This window comes from Lepidochelys olivacea, assembly GCF_965140295.1.
Source record: "Lepidochelys olivacea isolate rLepOli2 genome assembly, chromosome: 8".
Lineage (NCBI taxonomy): Eukaryota > Metazoa > Chordata > Testudines > Cheloniidae > Lepidochelys > Lepidochelys olivacea.
This window is the reverse complement of record NC_140418.1, coordinates 9,376,094-9,387,806: the sequence shown is the minus strand read 5'-3', so window position 1 is coordinate 9,387,806 and position 11,713 is coordinate 9,376,094. Positions and strand designations below refer to the sequence as shown.

Genomic DNA, 11,713 nt, shown 5'->3' with positions numbered 1-11,713 from the left:
GAGCGCCAGGCCCAGTGCGCTTCCCGCCAAGTCACGCCCCGCCCATCGGTCAGCCGCCCGCTGCTGAGGCCGCAGCTGGGAGGCGAGAAGAACAAGGGTAGGGCGGGGAGCGCTGGCTGGGAGGGGTGGCGTTAGACTGGCACCCTCCGGAGTATTTCTGCCCCATGCCCGCCCTTCAGGGCTCTGCCAGCTGCGGTTGGCTGTATTCCTGGAAGTCTCTCCACCTGACCGTCTTTAATTAAAGATTCATCTTTAGCTGCTGGAGACTGCAGGACAATCCTGGACGTTTGGCAACCCTTCACGGCCTCCCTGCTGCCAGCCTAGGCCCGCGGCCTCACCCGACTTGTACCCACCCTACCTGCCTCACCCCACAGCCTCCCTATGCCTGCCACCCTGGCCCTGCTGCCTCCCCGCTGACCTGGGCCCACCTTGGCCCTGCAGCTTTCCCACACCCTCCCTGCTGGCCTTGGCCCCACGCTCCCCCTAGACCAGTTCTCCTGCCTCCCTCTCTTGATGCCGCAGAGAGGGGATGGGCACCCTGGAGTCTCCTAATTCTCAGGCCCAGCCCTGCTATTGCTTGTGCATGTAATAGCCAGTCTGTCTCGCTGTTACCCCAGGGTTGTCACTTCCAAGGGGCAGAAAACTCAGTCACTGGCCAGGCCCTCCACAAAGAAAAGGACCCTAGTGCTGACAGCAATAAAAACCAGCCAGATGGGAACCGTAGCAATTAAGCCAGGGATGGCCAACCTGAGTCTGAGAAAGAGCCAGACTTTATCAATGTACATTGCCAAAGAGCCACAGTAATGCGTCAGCAGCCCCTCATCAGCTTCCTCCCCTGCTCCCAGGGCCTTCCACTCCCCCGTAGCCTTGCTGATTAGGGCCTCCCCCTCCCTCCCCACACCCCCAATCAGCTGTTTCCTGGCATTCAGGAGGCTCTGAGGGGAAAGAGCGAGGGCAGGGCTGTCTCGGGAAGAGGTAGAGTGGGGGTTGGGCCTGAGCAGTGAGCACCCCCCTGCCCATTGGAAAGTTGGTGCCTGTACAAGGAGCTGCATATTAACCTCTGAAGAGCCGCATGTGGCTCCGGAGCCATAGGTTGGCCACCCCTGAATTAAGCTTTGTCTACAGGAGCAAATTACACTGTTCCAGCCTACAGTATGAATTGAAGATCATGTTGTTAAAGAGGTGCAAAACCCCTTGGGAACACTTTAAGAGTGACTTATTCTGGTTTAGTTTAGGTCAGTTAGGAACAAGCGTAAGCTAACCCATAAGTCACTCAAACTGAAAGTGTATCTACACAGTTTGCTCTAGTTTAATTGTATTGGTTTAAAAATGTGGTTATATTTATGTGAAACTGATGCAGCTTTCTTGTGTAGACAAGGCCTTAGTAAATTATAAAGTGCTTTGAACAGATTAAATGCTGCAAATTATTAATTATTCAGAACTTTTGGCATTTAGCACAGGCTATTCTAGTGATGGTATTATGTCAGCAGGAGCATCACTGCATTCATGTGCTTTCTGATCCCATTAAAAAACACCTTAACAAATACATAGTGTCTCCAATAGAAAAGAACTCACCAGAAAAGAGCAACAAAAATAATTAAAGGTCTAGAAAACATGACCTATGAGGGAAGAGTGAAAAAATTGGGTTTGTTTAGTTTGGAAAAGAGAAGAATGAGAGAGGACATGATAACAGTTTTCAAGTACGTAAAAGGTTGTTACAAGGAGGAGGGAGAAGAATTATTCTTCTTAACCTCTGAGGATAGGACAAGCAATGGGCTTAAATTGCAGCAAGGGAGGTTTAGGTTGGACGTTAGGAAAGACTTCTTAAATGTCAGGGTGGTTAAGCACTGGAATAAATTGCCTAGGGAGGTTGTGGAATCTCCATCATTGGAGATTTTTAAGAGCAGGTTAGACAAACACCTGTCAGGGATGGTCTAGATCAGGGGTGGGCAAACTTTTTGAGGGCCACATCGGGGTTTTGAACTGTATGGAGGGCCAGGTACGGAAGGCTGTGCCTCCCCAAACAGCCTGGCCCCTACTCCCTATCCGCCCCCTCTCACTTCCCACCCCCCACAGAACCGCTGACCCATCCAATGCCCCCTGCTCCTTGTCCCCTGACCACCCCCTCCCAGGATCCCCCCCAATTGCCCCCTGGGACCCCACCCCCCCTCAAACCTCCCCTGCTCTCTGTCCCCTGACTGCCCCAAGTCCTATCCACACCACCACTCCCTGAAAGGCCCCCCGGGACTCCCACGTGTATCCAACCACTCCCTGCTCCCTGACTGCCCCCTATCCAAACCCCCCGGTCTCTGCCTCCTTACCATGCCGCTCAGAGCACCAGGACTGGCAGCTGTAAGTAGTACACAGTAAGTAGCACATTCCTACGGGGAGCAATTTAATACACTAGACCAGCAGCTCTTGCAGCTGTGCTGCCCGGCAGGTGCTCGCAGCCCCGCCGCCCAGAGTACTGGTGGCATGGCGAGCTGAGGCTGTGTGGGAGGGGCCAGGGGCTCAACGGTCCAGCAGGACAGTCCTGTGGGCTGTAGTTTGCCCACCTCTGGTCTAGATAATACTTAGTCCTGCCATGAGTGCACGGGACTGGACTAGATGACCTCTCAAGCTCCCTTCTAGTCCTATGATTCTGTGATCACTTTGAGACTTCCTGTCTGGATTCTAATTTTCTGTGGAGATTATACCAGTGAAGTACGTGTCACTTTTTTAGAATTCACAATGGGTTAATACAAATAATTTTATGTCACTGGCCTGGGCCCTTCCAAATCCTCATTATCTGTATTGTACGGTTTTCTCTTTTGAATATTTGTATGTTAAGGTGGGTGTTTCTTTTTGTATCTAAAAATTAATTGTGGTGTGTGTTTTTGTGGGCTACCTTTCAGAACATTGTCCGATATCACAAACGTATTGGAAGCACGATATATACCCCATAGTTTTAAGCAAAGAAAAGTTTGTATTCCCACATTCCTGTGTTTGCTCAGCGAAAGAGCACCAGAGTTGACAATGCTGGAGAAAAATGGTTTACTCTCAAACTGGTGAAGAGGGTGCATGAATAACAGGGGGAAATACTATCATTAGTTCAGATTGGTTACATTGACTTACTTGCACGGATTTGTTCACACTGAGGACAGTGGAAGAACTATTGAAAGCCTGAGGGGAATTCTCCCACCCATTGCTTAAAACGTTTGCCCTGTTTTAAACATAAATGGTCTTACAAAACAATGCCTGCAACCACTAACGTTCTGGAGTAAGCAGTCTGCAGAGATTGTAGGCCTGAGCCCTTTGTGAACTGTTTGAAACAGCTTGATAGATTTTGTTACTGATTAGAAAATAGGGTCATCTATAAATTGCATCTTTAATTGCAGCTGTGGATAGATTTACTTGATAAATACAAGAGGAATTTAATTTTTGTGTAAATGTGGATGATTTGGAAACAATGATGTAACATGGACTCAAAACTACGTTGATTTTAAAGTCAAATTCATTTGTTTTATAATTAAACATACATTAAAGGGAACATTAATAAGGTTCAGAGGGGTAGCATTGTTAGTCTGGATCTGTGAAAGTGGCAAAGAGTCCTGTGGCATCTTATAGACTAACAGACATATTGGAGCATAAGCTTTCTTGAATGGGTGAATACCCACTTCGTCGGATGCAGCGGTATTTCGTCTGTATTCACCCACGAAAGCTTATGCTCCAGTATGTCTGTTAGTCTATAAGGTGCCACAGGACTCGCCATTAATAAGGTTGTTAATCTTTATTTGAATTCTTGCCTCATTAAAAACATTTAATAGTTATTTAAAATAACAAACATTTAGAATTTGGAAAGTTTATTCTTAGCTACAGATGCTGCAGTTTATGATATATATTCACACCATCATAAAAACAACTTGGAAAGGGAGGCAGTTTTATTTTTTTTAAAAGTCCAAATATTAATTTATTACAGATTAAAACACAATGAAGCAATGGTTTTGAAGGTTTCAAAATAATGCACTGTCCATTGCAGTTATAAAATAGAAATGAAATGATGGAGTACTAGTTAATACGATTTTAACATAATAAACAATGGATAAGAAACACTATTAATGCCTTTTTAAAAAACAAACAGTTGTTCCCCAAAAATATGACTAAGTCGAACACTGCTCTTGGCATGTACATTTTAACAGTTTATAAAAGGGTTTAAAAATAAGACTTGCTAAATACCTCCTTTGTATAAAGGTACCTATTTTTGTTTTAGAAAAGCAATACATTTTACTGAAACTTAGGAAAGCTTCGGATAAGATATTATGTAAATACTTTCAAACAGAACTGTTCTTCACAAGAGGCCCAGCACGCAAACACTTACTCATGTGGGTAGATGAACAGACGCAACTGAAGTGAATGAGATTACCTACATGAATAAGGAATGCTTGCATAACAGTTTATAGGATCAGACCCCACTGACATCATGAAACCTGGTGAGCTAATACACTTATTTATATTCTTCTAAATACCATATAAATAGGTCAGATTTTCATTGAGTGTAAAATACTAACAGTTGTAGCTTCTTCAACGGCAGATAATTGCACTTAGATTATAGAATGAGTGCAGTTTAAAAAGACTTGTATCTCCACCCCAAATAATACTGTATGGGGCAACAGATCGCAGGTGGTTTTGTTTGCACTTTGATTATTTGGATTGTAAACTGTGATTGTAGCCTTAACTTCCTGCTCAGTGGCATTTCCAGCTGTATGTTTTATCATACTGAATATATCTTTTTTCCTGTGAAATGCAGAAAGTAAAACATCAAAGGTAAATGGAGAAAAAACAAACAGTGCAAGATAAAAATTATTGTATTCTGAGAATTTCTACAATATTGCACTCCGCCACACTGAAGTTACCAACCAGAATGCACCCCGTAAGAGGCTGATCCAGTTTTAATTTTAGCTAATGGGCCTGATCCTGAAACTCAGTGAGTAATTGGGTGCTAAGCACTTTGCAAAATCAGGTCCTAACTATATTTATGTTTAACTAAAGAAAACAAATCTGAAAATACAAACTCAATTTTACACTCACATAAAATAAATTGCAAAACCTAAGGTTTGTACATATCACTTTTTGATAGGTACAAATCAGTATTTATCATCAGAAAAAGCAGCAGGGTAGGTTTTAGTGAGTTACAGATTATGTATTTTAAATATATGCATGAGATTACTCCATTTTTACTTCCCTCCTTTTAAGAACTCTCTGTTGTATAATGGAGCCTCATAAAAATAGTTAGCTGATTGTTCACATTACATGAAACTCAGCAATGAGGCAGCCTCTACCAGCCTGTAGTACACAGGGATTCATTGGTTTTACAGCAGATGAAAGGAGAACTGTAAACTGCCGATATACTGGTTCCCTACCTACAGTCAGTGGTTTTGATAACTGCCAGTTCTAATGCATTGAAAGCTGATGCCTCAATATCTTTTTCTGGCTCCCCCTAAACTCTCTAGAATACTGCATAGTCTCTGCCGTATAGTCTCATGTGCCTTGTTCAGCTCAGTTTTAAATTATTGAAATGACAGGTTTTCACTGCTTACTGTGCTCATATTCCACAAAATAATGCTAGAATATTTTTGCTGATGATGATTAAATGGAATACAAATACATGCAAGAGTCACACAATTAAAACTATGTATTAAATCATGAACCAACTATAAGCAAGAGAGACTGAGTGCAAATTAAGAAGAGTAATTGTACTCAGTGGTTTACTTTGGATGTTCAGTAGACTACCAAAGGAAGTAGATGAAGCTACTAGTCACCAAAGTATTTAAAACTGGATTAGATTCATATCTGGGATTTATAACAATTTTGGGTACAGCTGCCAAAGACTGGTTGATCCTCTAATAAAATGCAGTGGGGATGGACTAAAGTGATCAGTTGTTCTTGCTTCCTAATTTTCTGCATTAGTAGAATAGTTATTCTTAGCATAACAGTGAAACAGTTCAAGAACAGTTCATCTCTGCATAAAGGTTGTCTTGTAAGGCTGCCAAGGTCAGTAACACCCAAGGCAATATGCCACATCTGTGCCAGCTGTGCAAATTAAAGTGACTTGGGCAGCTTGAAATCAGTGAAAATATTTCATTAAATACATCAAAAACTTTATTGCTAACAGATAGGAAGCCCCATTTATTAAGTGCACCAGCAAATATTTACTTATAAATCTACTGTTTTTATCATTGTCAGGTAAAAAATGCTTATGAAGTAAAAACAATCACATGCATAAAATGAGGGAAAGCAACACCGAGGTTACAGTGCATCCTAATGGAAACAAGTACCATTAAAAAAAAAAAAAGACAGATGGCCAAATTCTACTCTTTGCCACATTTACTGGTGTAAATTCTGTTGAGCAGAATTGGGCCAAGAACATATAGTACTTGTCTAAGGATAATTTTTTTAAGAGCAGCTTTTATTGTTTACATTTTATAGTCAGATTTGTAATTTTCTTTATTTGTACATTTGGCTCATTGTTCAGATAAATCTGTTGACAATATGGAAAATATTTAAAAGTTTTCTCTCCTTTCAAAGAAGTTTGGCTGGCAATCTAAGGCAAATTTTTTTTTGTCTATTTAAGAAGCACAGTGAGTTAATTACTAGGACAACAATTAAATAAGAACAAATGAGAAGTTTATGGTGTTTCTCATTATGGTGACATGTCAGAAAATATACAAACTGAAAAAAAATTGAAAATATGAAACTGTGTTTAAATAAATATTCTGTTGTTTTACAGAGATATTTCAACCATAAAAATACATGAGAGTTATCCATACTTCTCCCCCAAATGAACATCAGAAAAATCAGATTCCCTTCTCCCTGACATAAAGCTACTTATTTTGCTAGAAAACATATCCTCCAGAGGGCAGCATTAAACAACAGTTCAGTTGCCATGCAATCTACCAAAATCAACTATTTTGTACATCTAGTTTTGTTTATTGAATTTTCATACCAAAAGGATGCATAATTATATATTATGAAAGGTTATTTATGGCAGAGGCTGGCTGTTTGTCATGGCAATAAATCTGGAAGTGTCATGGCATAACAATACTTTAAGTTGTTTGCCATAGGAAGTGATGAGAATATTTAAATAAATACCATTTATTTTATAGTGAATTGCATAACACAATTTAGTGGTGTTTAGCTAATAGTTGAAAACTCAAACTCCACTACATGGTATGTAGAGAACACCAAAGTCCTGATCCTATAGTTGGATCTCTGTTGGTGGAAGGGTCTGCCTGCAGAGGTCTAACTGCAGGATTGGGGCCAAAATTTGTAAAAATTCATGAAAGATCCTTGCTCCATCGTGGACTGATGCCAGTTTTACACCATCTAAGAATTTGACCCTGTGACTAAATAAAACAAAAACACAAACAAACAACAACAACAAAAGCAACCCTAAGAGCAGGGTTTCTGTCATAGAAGTCTTGGCCATAACAAACGTACAACCTTTTTATAGTAGATAACCATGGTAATATATCTGACAGGCTTAAAAAATATGGAATATGCTTAATAGATATTTTTGACATGGGTAGATTCCATCCTTTTCAGTTTTAGCATTAACAGGAATGACCAGTTCAAAAAGCACATATCAATGATTTGTTTAGTTAAAGACCATCAGACACCAAACATATGAAACTATAAAACTGAAAAACTGACTAAGAAACATTTTATCCTTTGGTTTTCTAGAAAACACATAAGAAATATTTCAGCTTTAGTATTAGGAAAAAACATTCATAGATAGAGATTTTAAATATACAGGAGAAATAAGTTCATCATCATTACATATACAGAAAATGTCAGCATCTATGAATGGATGAAAGAAAATAAAGTATTTGGCAACATCTTGATTTCTTGATCTAATTATCAAAAATAACTATCACGGCTTGGAAAGAAATATTTTCAGTTTGGAGTCAGTTTGGGTTTTCTCCCAATCTCTTTCCTAACTAGGAGAAACATTCCTTGATTAACCTCCAAGTACATAATGGCATCAACTGCAAACTACAGTTCCCCCCACAAGGGCAGGCTTAATCATCAGGTTGTTTAAAATGCTGGCAGTGAGTCAACCTCAGACTCCCAATGTCTGTATTGCTGGTGGCACTGAACTGGAGCTTGCAATGATGGGAAATATTTGGAAAGTAGTCAAGGCCAGAGGATATCTTCCCATTGGGAATTATAGCAAGATCTCCCACCACTACTATAGCAATGGTGCAATCACACTGTTGCTTGCACCGACTGTGCTACACGAATGCTAGACCAACAGCGGAAGATTTCCCTAAAATTCTGCATAGACTAGGCCAGACAGGGCAACTGTACTGGAACTCTGTTAACAACAATTGGGCATTTAACATGACTGAAATGACAGGGTGCAGCATATGGCCAGGACTGTCCTGAACAACAGTGAATGAAATAAACCACTCTAGCTTTAGGGCTTGTTTACATTGCCCTGGCAAAACGCATTAGAAGGGTGTGATTTGTAAAGCACTCCAGTGTGCTGTACTCTAAATGCCCCATGTAGATCCCGTTGGTGTACTCTAAAAGATATCTAAGTTCGTGTTAACATAATCAAGCAGGAGTATGTTAATGCGAACTAGGGAATTGGGTGCGTAACTGCCCTTTGTGCCTTTCAGAATCTCCCCTTAAAGTGATAGCTAACCTCATGAATTAGAAATAATTACAATGCATTTTTATTGCTGGTTAAATTATATAATTCCTGTTTCTTGACCTATTAGTTTATCTGAGTTTTAATCAATATAATTATAGAGAAAAGTAAAAAATACAACATACATCTTTATAGTCTTTAAACAAAAAAAGACAAGTAATACAAAACCAGAGTGGCTGACAAATATAAGAAATAAAGTTAACTGCATATTCCTGTGAATCTTTTATGTAGTCCACATCTATCATGATGAGCTGTATGTCCATTTCAAACATTAATCTGTGTACAGGAAATGCTCTCTGTTGTCTAGGAGGCTTTCCTAAACAAATCCAGTAAAAATAATGCACCAAGGCATTGATGATAATTCATAGGCATAATTCTGAAACTTTCTACTATCTGTTTGGAGACATAAATGGAGAGCGGCATACAGTACCGAGCACATTTATCCTTGTTCATTTTATTAGAGCTGGAATTAACTCTGCACTAGGTTAACTTGTAGAGGCAAAGCTCATTAATTCTTGCCTTTATCCCAGTATCCTCACTTCATCACAAGCTTGCATGTGCCCAATAGACTCAATGGAATAATGATCTAAACACAAGGTTTGTATCAAAACAATAAGCACCATAGGCACAACGTTTTGATGTTTCCTCTCTCTTTATTCTTTAGTTACATTATGCTACTAAAGAAGTGCATTGGGAGAAGCATAGAGATCAAAGGATTGCAGTGCTTTGCCATGCAACTTTTTCCTTTCAGAGCCAACTCTCCTCAGCCAGTTCTACAGCTCTGTCCAAGATGGGAACACCTTCCCCTCCCCCTGGGTGGCACGCTGCTACTCCACTCTGTACAGCTAGGCATGCAGCTGCAGCTCCTATCCAAGACGAGTGTACTTGATGGCTATGCAATCACTCTAGGTTTCTCCAATCTGCCTGGTTACCTTACTACTCCTGTTCCCTCACCTACTAGTACATCAGTTACAAAATCAGCATGTCCTAAAAGCCTGGGTCTTGACCTTTTGTTTAATTAGGCTTTACCTGATATAGGCTCTGATGACCTGTTTACCAGTACATCCAAGTTTTGTCTATCCACTTTTCAATGTCATTGGCGTCTACTGCTAAGCCCTGTCCCCATCCAATAAAGAGAAACCATTAGGCTTTTTGGATGTTCTCATTTCTTCAAGAATGGAATGGAGCTGGTCAAGGTAACTTGCAGAATGGGATTACTGTGTCACAGATCACAGTTCACAGAGTATTTTTGAGTGGTTGTGTGGTATAGACTGAGCCTGAGTTCAAACTCATTTATAGCAAAGAGAGAGAAAGACAGGGAGAAGAAGGTGGAGGAAGAGTATGAGTATGCAGATCAAATTATACAGTGTTCACAAAACAAGCCCTACCAACCAAGGGAATTGAATACTGTATTTCATACTGTGACCTCTTCCAAGTTTTGGGATCCCCCCAGTGTAGCACTTTTAAGTGCTCTCTTGCTTTAGAAAAGACTTTAGCAGAGTTCTCACTATGCACTGAGCCTACGATAGCAATTTTTTAAAAAAGTGTGTTTGGCAGATGAGGTTTCCCAGGTTCTCTGGATTCTGCAGTAACAAAGACGGAATCCCCAGCAAGACTCTTGCAACTCTTCAGCCACACACCCCAGAAAGTTAAATGTATGTTTCTTCCCGAGATACAAGTTTTGTCATTAGTAGTTGAAGCATGCACACATGGCCGAGTTCATCATACTGAGCCAAAACTTTACTATTTCCATCAGGGTGGGAGCATGTAGCAGCGAATGGGGTTGGCCTTGTTTTCTCTGCCCGCTGAAAGTCCTTTCACTCGGCCGGGTGACAAATGAGTTTCTTTCATTTCTAGGGCTGCATTCTTCTTTTCTTTTTTGCTTTCAGCCATGTTTTTTCACCCTTTTAGTGAGTGTGCAACAGAAATGAGAGTTGAAAGCCAAATTTAGGAGAGGGATCTCTCTCCTCCATGCTCTAAGGCACACTAGGCAACAAATTGTCTCAGTACCGATAGTCCACACAGTAGCATTAGCAGCAAATACGATTATTCCCATCCACTGCAGCTTGTTTGTACATAAACTCCCAATGTTGCCATGCATGTCCTATGGGCTTGGGAAACTTTATAACATTTTTAAAGTCCATAAATGACAGCATTCAGTATAAAAAAGTTCAATATATTACTGTTGATTTTTTCTTTACAAAAATTAAAAGATCAAAATATGTCACATTATTTACATACTTTATGCTTCATGATTAGAGATCACTGAAAAAAAACACACAGACAGACAATGTTTTAATCACAAAGACAGGAATGTTTCTTTACACTCATTTACCACAAAGTAGTTAATTATTGTTAATGCTGTAAGAATTGATCCCTTTTGGCTTTTTAATATTAAACAACTAAATGAATCAACATAGAATTAAATACTGTTCTTTTAAGGCCCTGCCTACATTCTTGAGTTTGTAACCAGCTAGTGATGTGGTTGGCTCTGAACTTGATTTATATCCACACATCACCTGGTTAAAATCTGATTGGTAGCTGAACAGTTACTAATGTCCCAGCATTGCCAGAGTGTTAGTCTGCCACATGCTTCTCTGCCTGTAACTAGTTTACAATACTGTCCTTTAGTGGTATGGAGAAAAGGCCCTAACCATACCCAGGCAATTGGTTTGGGCAGTCCTCCTTCCTAGCTGTCTTTGCATTAGGTATCCCAGGATGCACTGTTCCGTGTGCTGCTGCTCTTTTGTATGCATGTCATTTTGGTGCTTTATCCCCACTACTGAGGCACTATGGAATAGCTGCCCAGATTTTCCTAGAATGCATTGGTACAAACACTTTCAGGCAATGTGGTAGGTGTGGCCGCACTATCGTGATGGCAGAAAAGCTCCTGTATCAGGGTGCTGGGGGTGCAGGAGCACCCCCTGCCTTGAAGTTGTAATAGCCAAATACAGGGTTACTGTTTTCAGCACCACCCCTATAAAATTGTTCCAGCACCCGTCCTGTATGAAACCGAATGAT

At 40.5% G+C, this 11,713-nt stretch overlaps 1 protein-coding gene across 1 annotated transcript in view; it reads right to left on the bottom strand.

Annotated features, from left to right (window-relative positions):
* Positions 1 to 4,006: 4,006 nt before the first annotated feature.
* COL23A1 (collagen type XXIII alpha 1 chain) overlaps positions 4,007 to 11,713 on the bottom strand; it is a 356,401-nt gene continuing 348,694 nt past the window's right edge. The window contains exon 30 of the mRNA XM_084637721.1: positions 4,007 to 4,773. Within this exon, the coding sequence (XP_084493847.1) occupies positions 4,723 to 4,773 (51 nt within the window). The 3' untranslated portion in view covers positions 4,007 to 4,722. The remainder of the gene's footprint in view (positions 4,774 to 11,713) is intronic.